The 21732-nt window shown below is 20.0% G+C and overlaps 1 protein-coding gene across 1 annotated transcript in view; it reads left to right on the top strand.

Moving 5' to 3' along the window:
- Positions 1-7357: 7357 nt before the first annotated feature.
- LOC128962785 (RNA binding protein fox-1 homolog 1-like) overlaps positions 7358-21732 on the top strand; it is a 35984-nt gene continuing 21609 nt past the window's right edge. The window contains exon 1 of the mRNA XM_054309221.1: positions 7358-7489. Coding sequence (XP_054165196.1) covers positions 7358-7489 — 132 coding nt within the window. The remainder of the gene's footprint in view (positions 7490-21732) is intronic.

Raw genomic sequence — 21732 nt, 5'->3', positions numbered from 1 at the left:
ATAAAATGTGTTAATTAAGGTTCAATATAGTATTATAAAGAGATATTCTTAAATTGATTATTTAGAATTAATTAATAATTATTTCTGACTTTTATTAATTTTAAATAATAAAAAAATAATAATTAAATTTCTGACTTCTGAATTTTATTATTATTATTAAGATGTTATGATAAATACAGTACTATATCATTAATTTTTTAATTAATAAAAATTTCTTAAAAACTAAATAATTTTATTTTTAATTAATTGTTGTAATTAAAGAGTTATAAATATATATATATATTTATGCAATTCTTTATTTTTAAATTTTTTTTTTGTAAAAATAAATATTATTTTTTAATTTTAAAAAACATTTTGAGTATTGATAAATTAAGTTGGAAATATTTTTATTAGTTTATTTATTGAGAATTTATAAAGAATTTAGTAGGAATTTACTCAAATTTGGCAAAAAATTKTTGTTTATAAATACTATAAAAAATGTTGACCCAAACTATTTATATCCCCAAACTTTTTCGAGTTTTTGCCATTTTTGGGAATTTAAGGAATTATCTCTTGACACTTCTTGATTTTGGATTTTTGAAAAAATACTGTTTTTAAAATTTAATAAAAGTACATCCCACTCTATACACCCACGATTTTTACAATTTGACCCCCTATAATCCCCCTGAAATTGAAAACCTTTCACAACCATCATATATCAGTGATAAGCAAGGTTTTGGATTTTAGATGTGGTCTAAGGGGTCAAATTGCAAAAATAACGAAAAATAGTGGGTGTATAGCGTGGGATATTGTCTTTTATTGCATTTTAAACATCATTTTTTCAAAAATCCAAAATCAAGATGTGTCAAGAGAAAATTCCCTAAAAATTCGCAAAAAAAACAATTTGTAAATCTGATCAAAAAGTATGGGTTTAAACCAAAATATAGATCTTAGGGGGTTATTATGTTGACCCCCTACCCCTTACTTAACTTTGATATAAATTATATATATATATATATCAGGGTTAAGTAAGGGGGGGGGTAGGGGGGGGGTAATACCAAAATACCCCCCCCCTAAGATCGAGAAATTGGGATTTTACCCCACCTAGACTTTTTGACCAAATTGAAAATATTGTCGCTTAAAAACGAGGAGAAATGACCCCCCCCCTAAAATTTCGGCGCCGMAGGCGCCGAAAATTTTTTTGAAATTTATAAAAATTTTAATTTTAGATGATACTATTTTAGTAAGTATTTTTATGTTCTCAATATTTATAAAAATCTAATTATTGATTAAAAATAGTTAAAATAACGTTAAAACTCATCAAAAATAACATTATTTTAATTAAAATAACCTAAAAAATTAAAAATTACATATTTGTTGAAAAGAGTAATCATATTACAATTTAAATATAAGTTTAAGAAGTTAATAAAACAATAAATACTTGTTTTTATTAATAATTTTTAATTTTTAAATAAAAAATTTAAAAATATTTTCAATTTTGTACTTAATATAATTAAACTTTAACGAAATTTGAGTTAAATAAGTAGTATTCAGTCAGTATTTGTATAAAAATAAAAATATATAACAAACTAAACATTAAGTATTGTTTAAAAAATTAATTATGTTAAAAGTTAAAAATTATTAAAATACTAAGAATAACTCATAGTGTATCATTAATGCTTTTATCAACTATTTTTAAATCTTAAATACATTATTTTTTTTGTTAAAATTTGTTTTTATTAATTTTTAAAATTTTTTTTTAAAAATATTTATTTTTTGTTAAAATTTATGTTTTTGTTAATTTTACCTATTTTCCCGGGAATTTATACGGGATCTTATGGGAATTTTATTGAATTTACATGGGAATATTCGGGAACTTAAGGAATTTTTATGGAATTTTCTCTAGACCCCCCCTTGATTTTGGATTTTTGAAAAAATTGCCGTTTAAAAATGCAATAAAAATCTTACCCCACCCAATACCCCCCCCCAAGATTTTTTGAGAATTTTGTAAATTTTACCCCGGTCTACCCCCCCCTAAAATCCAAAACCTTGCTTAACCCTGATATATATATATATATACGGTATATAGTAGTTGAATATATAATATACTACAAATATAGAATATCTTGAATAAGTTTATTATTTGTTAATTAATTTGTTTAATTTATATCATTTTTAAAATATAACGATAAATCTTATAATAATATTAGTTGTATTGTTTAGTTGTAGTGTTGATTAGAAACATACTATAATTCAATGATATCTTAATATAATATATAATAATTAGATATACAGTACAGTAATACTCTATCGCATGAAATCTAAGATATCATACAATCAAACACAAGAGACATCAAAACAAATAAAAAATTAGTCTTATATTTCAACTAAGATTTGGGAAAAATAATTAGATATATGTCTCATATATTCACAATTTCATCTATTTTTATAATAACGCATAAAATATACTGTAATCAGTATTTCAATAAACAAATAATTTATAAATATTAAAGTTTATGTATTATCGTTATACAAGTAAACGCTTATACTATCAGATATACTGTAAAAATTTGTTGTATTAAAAAAAATAAATTATTAAACATTAATTATTTAAAATATTAATGATAAATGTTTTCGTTTTATTACAATAATATTATATTATAATTTGAAAAATGAATTGTGTTTACCGATAATCAATAAAAATTATAGAAAATAAAAAAAATATAGAAATTAAAAATTAATAACAAACTATTACAGTATATTATAATTTTTAAACAAATTTTGAAAAATTGTTTTATAGAATGTATGTCTGTTTTGTCAATAATTTTGCTAATTTTAATATTTCGACATTAGATTCGATTAGAACATCGAAAATAATGTATAGGATATCACTATAAAAAAGGACTCATCTTTTCAGGAGTGATTCATATTCAAAATGGCGGCCAAATTATAAAAAACAAACTTAAAATTTTGACTATAAATTCATATAATATTTTCAAATTTAGAATAAGATTGTCATAACAAGTGTCATATGTTTACATTAATAGTCAAATGGATTAACAGTTATTTAAAAGTTTTAAGAGTGAAATTAAAATAATTATTTAATTATAAAATAAATATAATATAACTCATAGTAATTAAATTATTTTAGGTATAATACAGTATTACTCATACAGAATAATGATTATAAACAATGAATATTTTAGTTATATCATGATTATACTCATAAGGACTACAATATATTATTAATGAATATATTGGTTATAATTAGGGTTAGATCAGATTCCCTCCCTCGTCTTATTTTCCATAAGTTCCTTATATTCCCTGTTCCCTGGGAATTCCCTGGGAAGACATTTCCTTGTGGTACCACCTATCGTACCCTAACTCACATTACATAATGTTTAATTAAAAACACGTTTGTATAGTAAATGTCTACAAAATGTATTTAATGTTTTTACTAAATATTTAATAATATTTGAATCATATTTTGATTGAGTTATTACTAACATACTGGTCCCAATTGAAGCACATAGTCATTGAGATTAAGTACTTTTTAATGTATGACAAATTATATATTCCCTTTCTAACGATCAAGGAGGGAATATAATATATTTTCCATATTTTCCGGGAAAATTGGAGGGATTTTATTTGGGAACTTCCCTCCCTGGGAATCTCAATCTAACCCTAGTTATAATACAACTCATATGGACTGATGTTTATTAACAATAAATTTTATATTTTGGTTATATTATGACTCATATTGACTAATGATTAGAAACAATGAATATTCTAATTATAACTTAATATGAATTTATAAAAAGTAATTTATGTCATTAAAGTTGGTTTCTGGCAATGCTTTCTAGCATTATCAACTGGTTTCTGTTGTTATTAACATTTACTTTTTTTAAATATAATTTTTAAAATAATTATAATTTTATAATATATCTAAAAATATTTTACTTTTTTGTATTTCAATTTCAATAGTGGATTATAACGTCTGATTTAATATAATTGTTAGTATATATCAATCAATAAAAATGGTATTCAGTATAACAAACAATTTAAAGGCTAAAAATAAAAGAGAATTTGTGCCAAAAGTAAAGATTTCAGCTCTAAATGTAAATTAAGTAAAACGTGACAAAACTTTATAAGATATTGCATTTTAGGCTTAATTTAGTGAATCACAAGAATATAAGGCAAATTGTTGTCACTTTTATAGATTAACTCATAGTTTTAATATTAATATTTCTAAATATAAGTGCATTATTTATATTTATATATTACAGTAAATATTTGAAAAATCAAAACTTGTTAAATAAATTTAATGGTAAACCAAACTGTAGGGCTTTTATATAAATTAAAGTTACTTAAGTGTTATTAAAAGAAATACTTTAACTATATATATATATATATAAAATTGATGAAAAGTAGAGTTACTGTAATTTAATAATATTATTTAAAAAAATATAGTTTTATTGTAAATATTAAGAATTATATATAATTTAAAATACATTCATTTTTTCGTTAAAAATAGATTTGTTAAATATATATTAAATATTAATTACAATATTGTTATATTCATTAAATTTATATTAAAAGAATACGACATATTGTATTGTATTAAACCACATGTAATATAACAATAATTTTATAATTATATGACAACTCATTAAGTTTATGATAAATGTTTTTGTAAATTATGGCATAACATCAGGTTTACACTCAAAAACTGTATATTAATATCTTTTAATAATCTTCTGATGTATTATATTATGAGACTTAAAACCAAAAATATAAAAATCATTAATTTGATACAACTCAACATAATACTGTATAATATTTGTAAGAAATTTATTTCAATTTTACTGTAATATTTTTATTTATTTACTGTAAAATTTCAGTAATATAATGTGTTTAATATTTATAAAAAAAATAAAATACTGTACATAAAATATTTTAACTAGATTTTTTGTAATATTTATTTAAATAATATTATTAAAATTTAATAAATAAAAATAATTTCTAAATTTTAATATTATTATTATTGTATAAAAATTAAACACATTATATTAAAATAAAAATTTCTAGTTTTTAAAATTTGACAAATAATGTGGACATAATTTATTTACACTAAAGTATGTATGTTTTAAATAAATTATATATAAATTTATATTTATTTATCTAAGATTTTATAAAAACAAACACAAACTAATTAATTATATGTTAGTTGTGTTGATGTTAATATAAGAGATGACTTAAATAGTTATAATGGGTTATACTGTATACTAAATTTACAGTACTGTATATTACAGTGTATAACATCAATGTATTGCAATAATTTTTCACGTGTTTACGCTAAATGTCCAAAATTAGTGTTAATTTTTAAAAATTAATAAAATATAAATATATACTATATTTATAAATATAATATAATATAAACATTTGAGTATAACATATTCAAAATTGCTAAACTAATAGCTATTTGTGTTATAAATAATGTTGACATGAATTTGCTGTAAATTTCAAAAAATGATATCAAAATATTCAGTAGTGTATAATATACTGTATATACAGAATACTTTATTTTTTATACACAGTATATTATACTATATATACCGTAAATAATATATTATATAAAGTATTAAATAAGTTAATAATATATAGTATTTATAAATAAAATAAAGCTATTAAGTCTGAGACTAATATACTGTATGTTCAATAATTGATGTCAAAAACTATATAAGATATTTGGCTAAAATTCAGTAGAAAATCTTAAAGCATTGACTTTTTGATGAAGTGATGTAAATGTGTAATATTTGCCATAAAATCAAATTCAATTGTAGTGTTTGCGGTGAAACCGCTTGAATGCTGTTGTCGTACATCACTCTATAATCTATACAATAATATACTATAATATCATAAAAACTCAAATATATTCAATATAACAGTGAAGCGTGAGAGAGAAGATTCAATATGTTTTGAATGCCTTTATATAATCATTTATATAATATACTGTATTATACTTTGCCTAATAATGTTGAACCGATTATATCATACTGTATACGGTATATATAAGTATGTCTACCGGTGCCATAGCTGAACCTGTTGCTCGTGACAACCTTAAGGTCGACTCTTCATATGTTTGCGCAATACGTACATCACTTCATATCTTTTCAGAGGTTTTGTTTGAAAGTACGGTTAGTTAGGAGGAGACGGCTTTTGGCGTTACTTTAGTGCACAACTAGTAGTCAACACATTCATAACATTGTTTTCTGAACGCTAAGAAAGAGATGCTAAATGTCTAAGACTTGTGTACTGTTGTTTCAAATCAAATAAACTGCTCTTTCATTCTCTCTCATTCTCTCTCATTCTCTCTCATTCTCTCTCATTCTCTCTCATTCTCTCTCATTCTCTCTCATTCTCTCTCATTCTCTCTCATTCTCTCTCATTCTCTCTCATTCTCTCTCATTCTCTCTCATTCTCTCTCATTCTCTCTCATTCTCTCTCATTCTCTCTCATTCTCTCTCATTCTCTCTCATTCTCTCTCATTCTCTCTCATTCTCTCTCATTCTCTCTCATTCTCTCTCATTCTCTCTCATTCTCTCTCATTCTCTCTCATTCTCTCTCTCTCTCTTTCTCTCTCATTCTCTCTCATTCTCTCTCATTCTCTCTCATTCTCTCTCATTCTCTCTCATTCTCTCTCATTCTCTCTCATTCTCTCTCATTCTCTCTCATTCTCTCTCATTCTCTCTCATTCTCTCTCATTCTCTCTCAATCTATATATTTCTCTCTTATTAATGCTCTCTTATCATACTATGTATCTATGGCTATACTATAAGTTAAACTCATATAACAATTGTTTGTACGACTATAGCATTGGAATCTTATTATAATTTACAGTAATATTACATATAACTGTATAACTAAGCTGTATAACTAAGATATAAACTATAAATAATTTTTGCTGAAATACGCGATAAAACACTTTAAGACATATCGTAAATGAGACCAACATTTGACTCAACACAAGACACCATCAATTGAGTGCCAAATCTTTGTTTTATTTATTTTACTCACTCTTTCATACAATTAAAATATTTTTTGTTTCATAAAGCAATTAAATGTTTGTTAAGAATTTATAATTATAAAAATTGTATTATAAGTTATACTACTTTGATTTGTTATAAAAAGTGAAAAAATTATCATTTAAAAAGTAATTGATTATTGATTGTTAATATTTATTTTAATAATTATTGTATTCAACTTTTTGGCAAACATTTGACTTTAAGCCTATTGAGAGCATAGAGTGATCAGAGAATCGATTGAAGATATCAAGTGAAACAAACCAATAAAACAAATAAATATTTAAAGTATAGCTATGTTTCCCCGATTGATAATCGATAGACAAAATGCGGTCACATCTTTGGGTCCTCTTTTTGGTTTCCCTATAGTGTCGCCCCCTTCAGCTGCTCCACCACTTCCTGCACCTCCACCGCCACCATCAGCTCAAGTAAGTGTTATAACAATCACTGAATTATTTTTATCTAACAATACGTCATATTTGATGTAAACTCTAAACAAATATTTATTTTTATTTATTTGTTAAAGTTTACAATGATTTTATCAAAACGTCTAAATCTTGTTTGTTATACAATTTATAGTGTAGTATACATCTATATAATTACTATATTACACATTTTATTGATTTATTTTATTATTTTTAGACGTATTTATATAATTATTTAGTTGAGAAACCATATATAAACTAATTACACATCATATATTAAATTTTGTTTTAACTTATAAACAACATAAAACAATTTGTACAGTATTTCAATTATTATAAGCAAAATGTATATTAAAATATAATACAATTTTACTTGAATTGCAGTTCAAATATATTTATAATAAAAGGATGGAAACTATGATCATTATATAAATACATTATATCCCTTTATGTATACAACTTGATATATATTGTATTTGTGTAGATGTTATATATATATATATATATATATATATATATTGATATAATGGTTTCTTATAGTAAATTAGATTAGAAAGAGTGTATGTTTAGTGTTGCATCAGTCAGTCAGACACAACACATGTATGTTATGTATGTTTTGGTCTCATTGTTGTACTATTTGGTTATGTAGTGAATGAACCAAAAAAAAAGTAGAGCAAAATAGCTCAGCAATCAAATGAACAAACATTACATAGCATTGCATAAGTGAGAGACAAATGATGGACATATATACTATGGATTCTCTCTCTCTCTCTCTCTCTCTCTCTCTCTCTCTCTCTCTATATCACTTTCTTTCATAAAATAGTATTTATGCCATTAATGTAGTATATTAGCTAATAAATGCAACTGTAGGCCGATTATAATTAAATTATACAATGAGTAATGTAGTGTTTTTGATTACTGTATACGGCTTAATAATAGCCCAATTCTTAGTTTGTTATATATCGTAAAATTTTATTAATAATTTTAATAATATAAATAAAATAATAATATTTTAAAGTATTGACGCACCCAATTATTTTGATAAATAATATGGATTCACTGATAATTTACTTATTATATACAAATAAAAAATATATTTTTTGTTGAAATAAAACTGAATATAGAGGTATAAAGTATTGTAGTAATTAGTATGTTAATCACAGAGAAATATTATATAAAACATAATTAAATATTTAAATGATAACATTTGCATTGTTTTTAATTGTTTTTGTCAAAATGTATGCAAATTATTGAATAACATATTTTTAACTAATTGTCTCTACATAAGTGTTGAAATACTTAGATTGCTATAAATTTTTATTATTACTTATATTTTATTTTTACACAAATCTTATTACTTCCGCTGATAATTGCTTTATATAACATAATTTGTTTTTATTAAAATTATTTTTATGTTGAGATTTATTTTTCAATTGAGAGATAATAAAGTGATGTGTGGCATAAAAAAGTGTAGCACATTATAACCAAACTATACATAAATATTATACTATAAATTATATTATACAACAACATAAAGATAATTAACGCCTCATTTAATTTTTCATAGTATTTTATATGAGTTCATTAAAATACACGTTAATTAAAGTCAATACGACACTTAACGGTCAATATTTTTAGATAATACAAGTACTTAATGTTGTATAGTATACTATATACTAATACGATTATAACATTTATTTCTAGATATTCATAATTTATATTATACTTATCATACTATAATATACAGTAATAATAATAAATAAGTTACAAAATGATTACTTAACAATATTTTAAATTAGTTTGTTTAGTTAATACTAAATATATAAAATAAAAGAATAAATGAAATTATTATTTTAAAATTAAATACCAATTATTAAAATATACCTGTATTTTATAATTATGCAAATAATATTAAACGCTTAAAAAACCACTTAAATTTAGTATAAATTTTAAGTTGCATTAATATTTAACTTATTATAAATTATATACTTTTATATATTCAATAATATATTTTAAAACTCAATGGAAATGTTGTGAAAATGGTAAAAATATGAATTATGAGAAAATTGAATGAAAGATAGCAAAAGCATTCAAACAATTTATAAAATTGAGTTTTCAGTAAACATATTAATAATGGGTATTATATTATTTCATTTATGTGTTATAATAACAGTATTGTATAGTATTTATTATAACGTCGAGAATTAAGCTCTAAATATAAATGATTATATGTTATTCAGTTGATGTTTTCAATCCTATGTATGAATTTTATTGTATAAAGAGTAAGTAAATGATTGTGAATGAGTCAGCACACATACACATACACATACACATACACATACACATACACATACACATACACATACACATACACATACACATACACATACACATACACATACACATACACATACACATACACATACACATACACATACACATACACATACACATACACATACACATACACATACACATACACATACACATACACATACACATACACATACACATACACATACACATACACATACACATACACATACACATACACATACACATACACATACACATACACATACACATACACATACACATACACATACACATACACATACACATACACATACACATACACATACACATACACATACACATACACATACACATACACATACACATACACATACACATACACATACACATACACATACACATACACATACACATACACATACACATACACATACACATACACATACACATACACATACACATACACATACACATACACATACACATACACATACACATACACATACATAGATACATACTGTACATCACTAGTTATATTAAAAGATTGAATTTCAAGAAATTATTTAAAACTTAAAGTGAATTTTTTGTTTTTATTCAACAAACATGTTAACTAAAAATTGCATTTCATTCACTCATTTGACACTTCAGTGAATGAGTGAATCCCTTACAGAATATTCTATTAATAAAAAGATTAACTTTTCTTTTAAATATCTCATTACTGTTACAATACGTATATCCAGTGCTTTACTTATAGCACTCCTATATTTTTAAACATTTTTATTATTACTTCACTTTTATGTGTTTTATGTCTTAAATACTGGCATTTGGTTGACTGAGACTTCGTTTTATATTAGCAACAGATTAACATTAACAACAATAAGACAACGTTTTACTTGCATTTAAATGAGTTATAAATTTTTATTTTATAAAACAACAATAATATAAATTAAATTATTGTTTGTTAACTGAAATCAATATATTTATTTTGTTACTGTTGTTGTTGATGATGATAATACTGTCTAATATTATATTTATTAGCAAACAACTCAATAGATAAAAGATGAAAATGTCATTAAATGACAAAATATTATATCTACTAAATTAAGTTTTCTGTCATACAGTATATGTCATAAACATATGGACTCCTCTTTAGTTTATAATTATTTATAAGAAAATTACTTTCTATAAGTAATATTAAGAACTATAATTTAAAATATAGTCTAAATTGTCTAATATTTTTAAATGATAAAAAATTTTAATATGAAAACAATTAATTATTTAAACTAAAATATTATTAAAACTATGATTGTATAATTTTAACAAATATTTCATCTTTACTGCAATAGAAATTATATCAATATACTATATTTTATATAAATCTACAAAAACAATATTATTCGTATAGTTTTTACTTATGTAAGCAAATACAGGTACTGTATAAAAATAATATTTATATATAATATTTACTTACATATTATATATACTGTATGATAGAATTATAATTTTTTAATGTATAATTTTAATAATGAATTCAATTAAAATGCATTTTTTATACACATTATTAATTTAGATAAAAAGGATGAAATATAGTTAGTAATATTGGATACATTATGTATAATATATCGTAATGTAGTCATATACTGTAATATAAATTATAGTAGATTATAATAATTATATGTTTTTATGCTATACTATATAATCATTTAAATAATTTACTTATAAAAATAATTAGTATGAAATGTAATAGCTCAGCATATAAATTATTATATATTTAAAATTTTGTAATTTAAGATCAATTTATACAATATATTAGTTTTATTATATACAGTACTTTACAAAAAACAATACTTCAATTTTTTGCGAATTAAAATCTAGACTATTTTATTATGAAATATAATCAAAGATTAAAATATATAAAGACTTTCAAGAAATTTTCTATAAAATTTTTCAGAAAATTATAATTAATAGTTTTAAATTTATATAAAATATGTAAAAATTTAATTTATAAATACAATCACTAAACAAATGTGTCGATCAGTTTTAAAATTTTTTCATTTATTATTAATAATATAATATATAATTATAAAACAGTTTAGTACAATTTTAAGTAAAATAATTTAATTTTCAAATTACCAAAACACAAACTTATTGTAAATATTCAATTAAATGATAATATTTAGTTAAAAATAAGTAATTTTTAATTTATTAGTTTTTGGTTACGAAAAATAGATTTAGAGTCAAATATAAAATAATAATTGAAAAAAATAGTAATTTTCATTATCTAAACTCCATATCTGAACTAAATTTTTAATAATATTTTGAATAATAATGAAACTGACAATAATTTTATGCTTACCAATAAAACAATTAGATATTAGTATTTAATTTTTATATATTTTGATTAAATTATAAATGACTTTTGTTAGATTACATCAAATGAATTTTAAGTAGTAATAATGACTTTATATGAAATTATTAATACATTTATTTATTACTGAATATGTTTAATGTTATTGAAATTAAAATGAAATGAACAAATTTAATAATTAATAGTTATAAATAATAATCAGAATAATTACATTTTATCAAAAATATATAATTAAGAACTTAAACATATTATATAACGATTCCGTTTCCAATTCAGTAATTGATATATAGATAATCTATAAAAATATAAATAATAGATTGTTGTATACAATATTGTTGACCAAAATATTGATTTTTTATATGTTTTTAGTCTAATCTATACAAAGATTTTATTTGAAGTCAATGATAAATATCTCTTTTTGACCTCAAACTCAAATGGCTTTATGTGTATATAAAATAACGCATTTTTTCATTGAATACAATACTTTATTCATCTTTCAATGGATTTGTTTAATCTTTAGGTATAAAAAATGATTAAAGACCCGAACATATCATTGAAATATTCATTTTAGGTAATAATAGATCAGAGTTTTAGAGATTATGTCTATTGAATATAAACTCGACTCCATTCACATCTATAAGTATAGAGTGTGTCAATAGTTGTCGGAACCGAAACCATCAAAAACCGGAATTGTCTTTAAATGATGTTTCGTATGGTTTTAGCATTAAATATATAAATTTTTATTTATTTTAAAGCATAGAGTTTGATGATTATTGTATTAATTGTATGCAATACTATATATATATATATATATATATATATATATATATATATATATATATATATATATATATATATAATTACAATACATTACATTAACGTTTGAATATGATTTATATTTATACTGTTTTCATAGTATACCTTTAAATTACTTTTTAATACAACTATTTTAAATTAATATACTTTTAAAAAATATATTATGATTAAAAGTAAAATTTTATTATTAATCAAATTATCTCAAATTATTAAATATATTTTAATTAAACATCTAAAATTTAAAATAAAATGTAATAAATAAATTTTAATATTTTATATCTTGTAAACAACAAATTAACATAATATAAAATTTTCACCATTTCTTAATTATTTAAGACACAAAAATTTAATAATAAATAAATTAAATATAGATAAAATTTAATCTAAGAATATTAAAGATTATAAGCGATATTTTATTAAATATAAAGCAAAACATTTTTAATTATAATCAATATATTTGAGTAATCTTTAAATAAAGTGTGAATTAGTTTTTTGCTTTATTATAATTTTTAAATAATTCTTTTACAAAATATATAAAATATTAAAATTATTTTAATACCTCTTATTTTTAAAAGTAATATACAGTATATTTTTATTAAAATAATTAATTGCTACGATTAATATAAAAAAATGATATTTAGTAGTAATTATATCAAATTAAATGTTATTAATTATAAGTTTTTTATAGAATTTTTTTATTAAATGGAGACTAATTATTTATGACATAAATAATGTTATTCATCATTCAGTTTTAATAATCAACTTATAAATATACATAATATTTATCAAATGTGATATAATAATTAAGTAAAATAATTAGACAATTATTGATACATATGATACAAAAATGAATTTTAAAAATTATAATAAAGTTAATTATAAAATTATAATTTAATTTCATTTTATAAAAAATATAGCAAACTTGTATAAGATATAAAATAAATAATTTATTTACTTATTATGATTTAATTAATATTTTATTGCTTCTAATTATTTATTACATGTTTATTAAATTATCAAAAAACCAAAAAACATTTTATATCTTTTGTATTCAATGATTTAAAAAAAATTAGTATAAAAAAAGTATAAAATATTTTGTATTGGACTAAATATTTGTGTCAAATGTTTTGAAATAAATTCTTTATATTTGTATCATGGTGAATTATTAATTAAATGTTTACATATATTACATTACAAATTTAACAGATATTTTATAGTAATATAAAATTTATATGTAGTAAAACAAGGAGTTAGATTAACTCATACTTACTAATTTTATTTGTACTAGTTTATATGTGTAATTTAATTATTTTCAATGACTGGTATAGAGTGTATAATATGCACATAAATAAAATAAAATAAATAAACATCTTTTAAAACAATTAATCGTAAATTTTAATTTGATTGAAATTTAGTTTATATTTTAATGTTTAATATAATTTAAATGACTATTTATAAGATTATAATATTTATTTTTTCTATAATTTAGAGCAAATTTTTATTATTATTGTATAGATATTCTAAATGTTTATAATAATCTGCTTATCATTTGTTAAGAAGTTTTTCTGTAAAATGCTATAAATATAATGTATTTGTTTTTTAAATAAAATATTTTAACCTTTTGAAATATATTTTAGTTGTATAATAATGTATAAATTATTATCAAATAGCACTTCACTAAAGACAAATGAATAGCTGTCGGGTATTTAGAGTTTAGAGTTAACAAAAAAAGAAAAATTTCTAGAAAGTTTCTAAAAGAAATTTCTGTCTATTGGATCCCCATAATAATTTTGCTATTAACATATTTGTTAATTTGTAAATATAAATAATAATTACAAATAATAGCTAAATATTATTATTAGTTTTAATTAATTTTCAAAATAAATCTATTTAATTACATTAAATTTTATTTAATGATGTTAACATTTTATAAAAATTAATTATAATTACTAATTGCGACACATTATTGACTTTATTTTTCCGAAGCTTAATAATTAAATAAATTTTATATATGAATCCCATTTATATAGTTGTGTAATGTAAAGAATATCTAATGCATTATTATGATAGCTATTGATATCCTATTGTATACTAATAAAGTAAAATTTCTATAGAAATTTTCTCATGGAAATTTATTAGAAATTTTTATTTACCCATCTCTATGGGTATTGCAAGTTATAATTTAATTGATTGTGTTTGACAACAATAATTGGTTTACCTGTAAACTGTTGTTTTCGTATATATTATGCATTTATTATATTTATATTATTAATGAGTTTTTAATATCATTTAGTTTTAATAAAAATAGTATTAAATTTAAAATACAACATAATTTATAACTAAAATTAAAGTTAATGAGAAAAAATATTAAATTGCATTTTTGTTAGTTTAGTTTTCTTAAAATAATATAAAAGTATATAATTTATCAATAAAATTAGTTTAATTAGCCAAATATTTATTTTAGTATATAATAATAAGTCAGCAAATTAAATATATTAAAATATTACAAATTGCATATTTACTGTGAAATACGTTTAACAGTATTAAAAATTAATTATTATTTTTAATTATTTAACAATAAATAAAAATAATAAAAATAATTAGTTAATTACATATATAATTTAAATGTCTGTAATAGTTAAATTTTGTCATTAAAAATCATTTAAATGAGCTAAAATCTAAATATTAATTTTATAGAATTTATAGAATCTATTTTTTTTGGTTAATTTTGTTGAGAAATGATTTATATTTTGAAATATTTGAGTGTTTCTTAATTTATGTTATAATATTAATATAATAACATATAATAATAATAATATTATGACATAATTTTGCTTCAGTTTCTAAACATGACTTTTATAACAATATTTTAAAAATGACAGTTTTACTCTTTCACATAATAAATATTTTTTTATATCAATAGTAATACTATTGAATAAATTATAATTATATTACTGCTTTATTTAAGTTGTTAAAAATAGCAAACATTAAATTAGATAAAAATGCATTTATTATAATGGATTTAAAAGATTTAAGTTTAGAGAATCAAGCAATTTTAAGATGCAGTATATCTGTAATATATATAAATTTATATATAATTATAATAAAACATAAGTTTTGGTTACTTTGTGTAGACAAAAACAAAATAATAATTTTAATTGTTGTAAAATAATATACCATAAAATGCCTAATAATATTAAAATTGCTTATTATCACATTGTGGTGCATATTTGTTTATAATATACTATATAATAAAGCTATATTAAGGTTTATAATCTATTTTAAACTTTTAAACTAAGAAAAAGTATATTATTTGGCAAAAGTTAAAACTATTTTAGAGTTAAGTATAAAAGTGTTTAAACGACGTTAAGACTACATATATATCGTATATATTGCCAAATATGTATTCAAACAATGAAGTATATGATGTGAATATTAAGAGATTGGTATTTAAGGCTATATTTTAATGCAATCACGTATTGAATTGTTTTACAACTTTGCCAACAAATATTTTCATCACCATTGAAAATAAGTTCTCTATAAACACTAAATATACTTATTATATAAAATAAAATTAATTTATTGATATAGCTTTAAGTCTTAACAAAGAAACTAAATATTTATTATTTCATATTTTAAATACATTTTTATAAAAACTTTATAATAAAATTTAATAGTTTTGATACTTAGAAACTAAATATTTCGGTCAAATAGAAGTAATGTTTTATTATATCTAATGCTTTTGAACTTTAATTCAGTTGTCATTTATTAAAATTAAAATATTTTTGATAAAAAATGTTGCAATTTATAAGATTTTTCAAAGTATTGTCATTAAATTGGAAATCAAACATTGCAATAGTTTTAACACATAATTTATTTTGTATTTTTTAGACGTCCAATAAATGTTTAAATGTCCAATAAAATTTTTATCAGTTTTCAATGGTCATTACTTTTTATTGTATTTTATATTAAATTTATTTTTAATATAACTCAATAGTATTGTTATTTTTTAATAACTAAAACAGTAAATTTTTGTTTGGTATAAATGTAATATTTATATGCAATAATTCGAAATTATATCTTATAATTTATATAATAGCATAATTATCTTTATATTATTTTTAATTTAATTAATAATCTACCATAATTTGTAATCATTTATATAAATATCAAGTTTTTTATTTATGAACTTAAAATATAAAATTGATTTTACAATAATGAACAGTACTTTAAATGTCAAAACTTGAAAAATTTTATAACAGTGAAGATTAAGTATACAATTATAATAAATACTAAAATATGATTGTAATTAATTATTTAAAATAAATACAGACTAAGTATTATTGATTGTTTTAAGTAACACACGGTATCTGTTGTTATCAGCATTATAGCCATAAATCATGAATTGAATCGCTTTAATGTCTAAACATAACATTATTTATTATGTTATACAGTATATCAAGTGTTATACATAAGTGATTGTTTTAACTATTGTTTGTAATTAGATATATTGTATGTCTACTACATTCACAAAAGTATTGCCAAAATCTTGTTTTGTCTCAAGTGATGTAATATAACGAGTTTATGGCTATAATATTATGACAACTTTTATTATGATATATAGTTATGGTAATAATAATAATAATTTAATATATTTTATATGTAATATTTTTTTAAATTAGAAAAAAATTCAGTTTATTTTTATTATTTTTATTACATAATTATTTTATGTATTATTTTTGTTGAATATATAATATCTTAAATAATTTAAATTTGATTTTTGTTTTATTGATATCATATATAAGAATTAACTTATAAATTTTTATAGTGTTAAAAATAAAAACGCTTTTATTTTAGAATTATTATATTAAATTATATTAATTTTTAGTAAAAATTTATAAATATTCAATTACACCGATAAAAAGATTTCTTAAAACACTTTAAAATCAAATAAAATTCTAAATTTATTTAAAAAATATTTATAATAAACTTTTGAAATGTTAATATTATATATTAGTGCTTTTATACATTCAAAATCAATTCTTAAACCAATGTATACTTTCATAAAAAAAATCATATTTTCAAATAAAATATTTTAATTCAATTTCAATACAAATAGAAGTTATTCTCAAAAATAGTTTATTTTGAGATTCATTAGATTATTAATAAAAAATAGTTATAATTTAGTTAAAAAATTAAATTGATAATAAATTTATGCTTAAATGATAAATTATTTAATGCAAATAAAGTCATCACTTAACGTATTTTTAGATATATTTTCTATTCTATAATATACTGTGTGTTGTGTTTGGTTGTCATACAGTAATTATATATAACTTTTAATTAACATTTGAATGTCTGTCCAAAAATGTTGTGTATTTCTAATGAATGTCATTCTAATTGAGTGTCAAAACAATTTGTTGCCGAAGAAGTATTTTTATTAAATGAAAATTTTTAGTAATAATATCTCAAATAAAGTTATACTCTGTTATATGAGTTTTTTAAATTTATAAATAATGAAATTATTCACAATTTTAATTATCAATTTATTTATTTATTATCTTTATAAATTATAATATAGCTTTATGCATAGTACAGCATATAGCTGTTTTATTTATTAATATAAATGATAACATGCATAATAAAAATCTAATTTCTAGCAAAACAAAACTAATAAAAATAAAAATTAATTTTGTATAATTATTTAGCTATAGTATTATAATTTCATTATAGTTACATAAGACTACTGTATATAATAATAGTATAGTTTGATTAAATAAATAATAATTTAAGGAAATATTTAGATCTATAATATTGTAATTTTTCATCTAATGTAATGTTTTGTTATTTTTGTTATTTTGCTAATAAATGACTTGTGAAATATAGTCATTATTGAATTTATTTGTTATTTTATACAAAATATGATATCAAAGCATTCAAAATAATTTTATTATTTAAAATCTCATTATTTTTTACTATTAGTATTATACCGTTTAAATACTGTAAAACATCAATTTTGATATTTTTTGAACTTTTAATATTTATTTAATTTAGATGCATATTGTATTTCCAGTTAAGTATTAAACTAATATAGTGTACTATTTCTATATTAATAAAAAAAGGTTTTGTCATATTAAGAATTTGACATTATTTTATAATATTAATTAGTTTTTTTATAATTAATTTAGATTAATAATATATTGAGATAAATGATTTAGAAAGGCATTTATTTAGGGATATTATCTAAAAACTGATTACTTTAATATAAAAAATATAAACATTTTGTTTTAAATTATTGAGTAACATAATATTAAAATTTTCAAAAAATATAATTTATTTATTAATATGACAAGTCTTTTCTACAATCAATACAATTACACGATATAATAGTGTATTTTTTGGACAAGTCCTTTCTTTAAAAATTGTAACAATACATAAAACAATTATATTTAAATATTTAAATATTTATATTTTATTAAAGATTTAGTTATATTTTTTGAAAATATAAAATAATGTCTGTGTTTAAAATCTTACTAAAGTAAGTAATTGAAAATCAATAACACAAATAAAATATGATTGAACACAAAAATGATAATATATTCAGAAGGATATTTAATTTCAAAGATAAGACTATTTATTATATCAATACCTAAATGTCATGATATATGATAAATAAATCAAATAATTTGCTTTATTTAATGTAATAAGATATTTATAATTTGCGTTATTAAATGTAATTAGTTATTATATATTATTTAAAATGCATAAAATATTATTTTCGCAGTATTTTCGCAAAATTGTTAAATGTCTGAATAATTATAAGTATAGTTTCTATTGATATGTCATTAAAAAGTGTTTATAAAATTTCAAAATTAGTGATGTGTTTGTTCTCATGAGAATAATATATAATTATTTCAATAAAATTTATTTTAAAATAACCTAATTTAGCTATTTTATAATTGTTTATAGTGGAAAATTTATTTAATCATTAATTTTGGTTTAACATTATAAGCAATAGTTAATTGTTTATTGTAATAATTAAAGCTGCAGTTAAAGCAATTAATTGATTATATAATTATATAATAAATGAGAAACGAATTTAAAATTTACGAAATGTGTTTTAAATGCCTTAAAATGTTTACTTTTCAAACATTTGTGTAAAAGTATACAACACTACTACTATAATAATACACTGTATATGATATACAGTATATCCATAGCTTTGGTTAGTATAGTCTTTACAATCAGTTATTTTGTTCATTACATTCAAGTATATACTGTAGACTCTACAGTCTTGAATGTAATGAACAAAATAACTGGTTGTTTGGTTTTTTTTTGTTAAACAAAATGAATAAAAAGGGAACCGGAGCTCAAATGGGAAATTGTGAGCGACGTTCACATCCAATGTACAGTCATATCAAACTATAAGACTTATCAACTGTATTATCAGTCCTCGCCTTACTTTACTCGTTAAGCAACTTCTCGTTTCCATTAAATCCTATTAACATTTATACCAAAAGACAAGAATATTCTTTACACTATTCGTTGTGTTTCTCTATTAACATAAGTCTGAAGAGTCTATGTTTTGAAATATAGTGAATCACAAAATATTCTAATATATAAACGGTATTAACAAAAAAGTCTGACTTATATTTATCTTATAAATAATATAACAAATAATGACATTTATTTTAAATGCAAATTTATATACAGTATTTATCATATAGTATATCAATGTAATTATCACTCATACAACATATACTGTTCACATAAATACTGTAATTACAATATATAATTTAGGTATTGCTTTAAGATGAATGTATTAAGTTATATTATATTTATATATATGTAAATTAAAAAAACGTAATTTTGTTTTGTTTTAATATATTAGTCACATATCTTTTAAATGCTTACATTAATAAATATATAATTTTATCACTATATAAGAAAGCCTATATAATGGCGGCAATGCATTGATAATAGAGAATTATTTATATTATAGATTATATTTATAAAATTGTATATATATTAATGTAAGGGTAGTAATCATATTCATTATCTTTATAATATAAAGTTTTTTTATTGACTATAAGTATAAATTATTGTATGTATTAAGCAAGGTTAAGCAAGGTTTTAGATTCTAGAGGGGGTATAATAAAATTAAAAATATTAAAAATGGATATCAAAGTATACACTTTTATTTCATTTTTAAACAAAATTTTTTTTCAAAGTTACTTAAAAATGCCTATATATGGTTAAATAATATGAAATTATTATTTTATTTTGATTAAAATTTAAAAATAAATACGAAGATTACTAATATATTTTATAATTATAATTATCTAAAAATTATATTTTACTTGTAATATAAGTAATTTTTTAAACATTAATATTTTTAATTATTTAGTTATACATTTTTATTAAAATTATGTTATATTTAACTAAATATAAACGTAATATTATTTTTATTGAATTTTTAGGGATCAGTTTCTCTTTATTTTTAAGCGACACTATCTTTAATAATAGTAAAAAGTTTTGGAAAAAATTCTAAAATTTTGTTTTTATGTATAAAATGACTCATTTTCTCATTGCTTAACCTTAATATTAAAGTCCAACTTATGGCACAACTATATTCTACTTAGCATTTTTGCTTTTAGATGTAAGGGGTGATTCACACATTACGTTCGCACTTTTTAAGAAAACGCATTTTTTGCTTGTAGTTCTGGTATAGAGGTATGAGATGTGG

This window comes from Oppia nitens, unplaced genomic scaffold (assembly GCF_028296485.1).
Source record: "Oppia nitens isolate AA-2021 unplaced genomic scaffold, nextdenovo-longstitch-racon4-pilon3 scaffold10_pilon_pilon_pilon, whole genome shotgun sequence".
NCBI classification, from domain to species: domain Eukaryota; kingdom Metazoa; phylum Arthropoda; class Arachnida; order Sarcoptiformes; family Oppiidae; genus Oppia; species Oppia nitens.
This window is presented reverse-complemented; position numbering and strand designations above follow the sequence as displayed.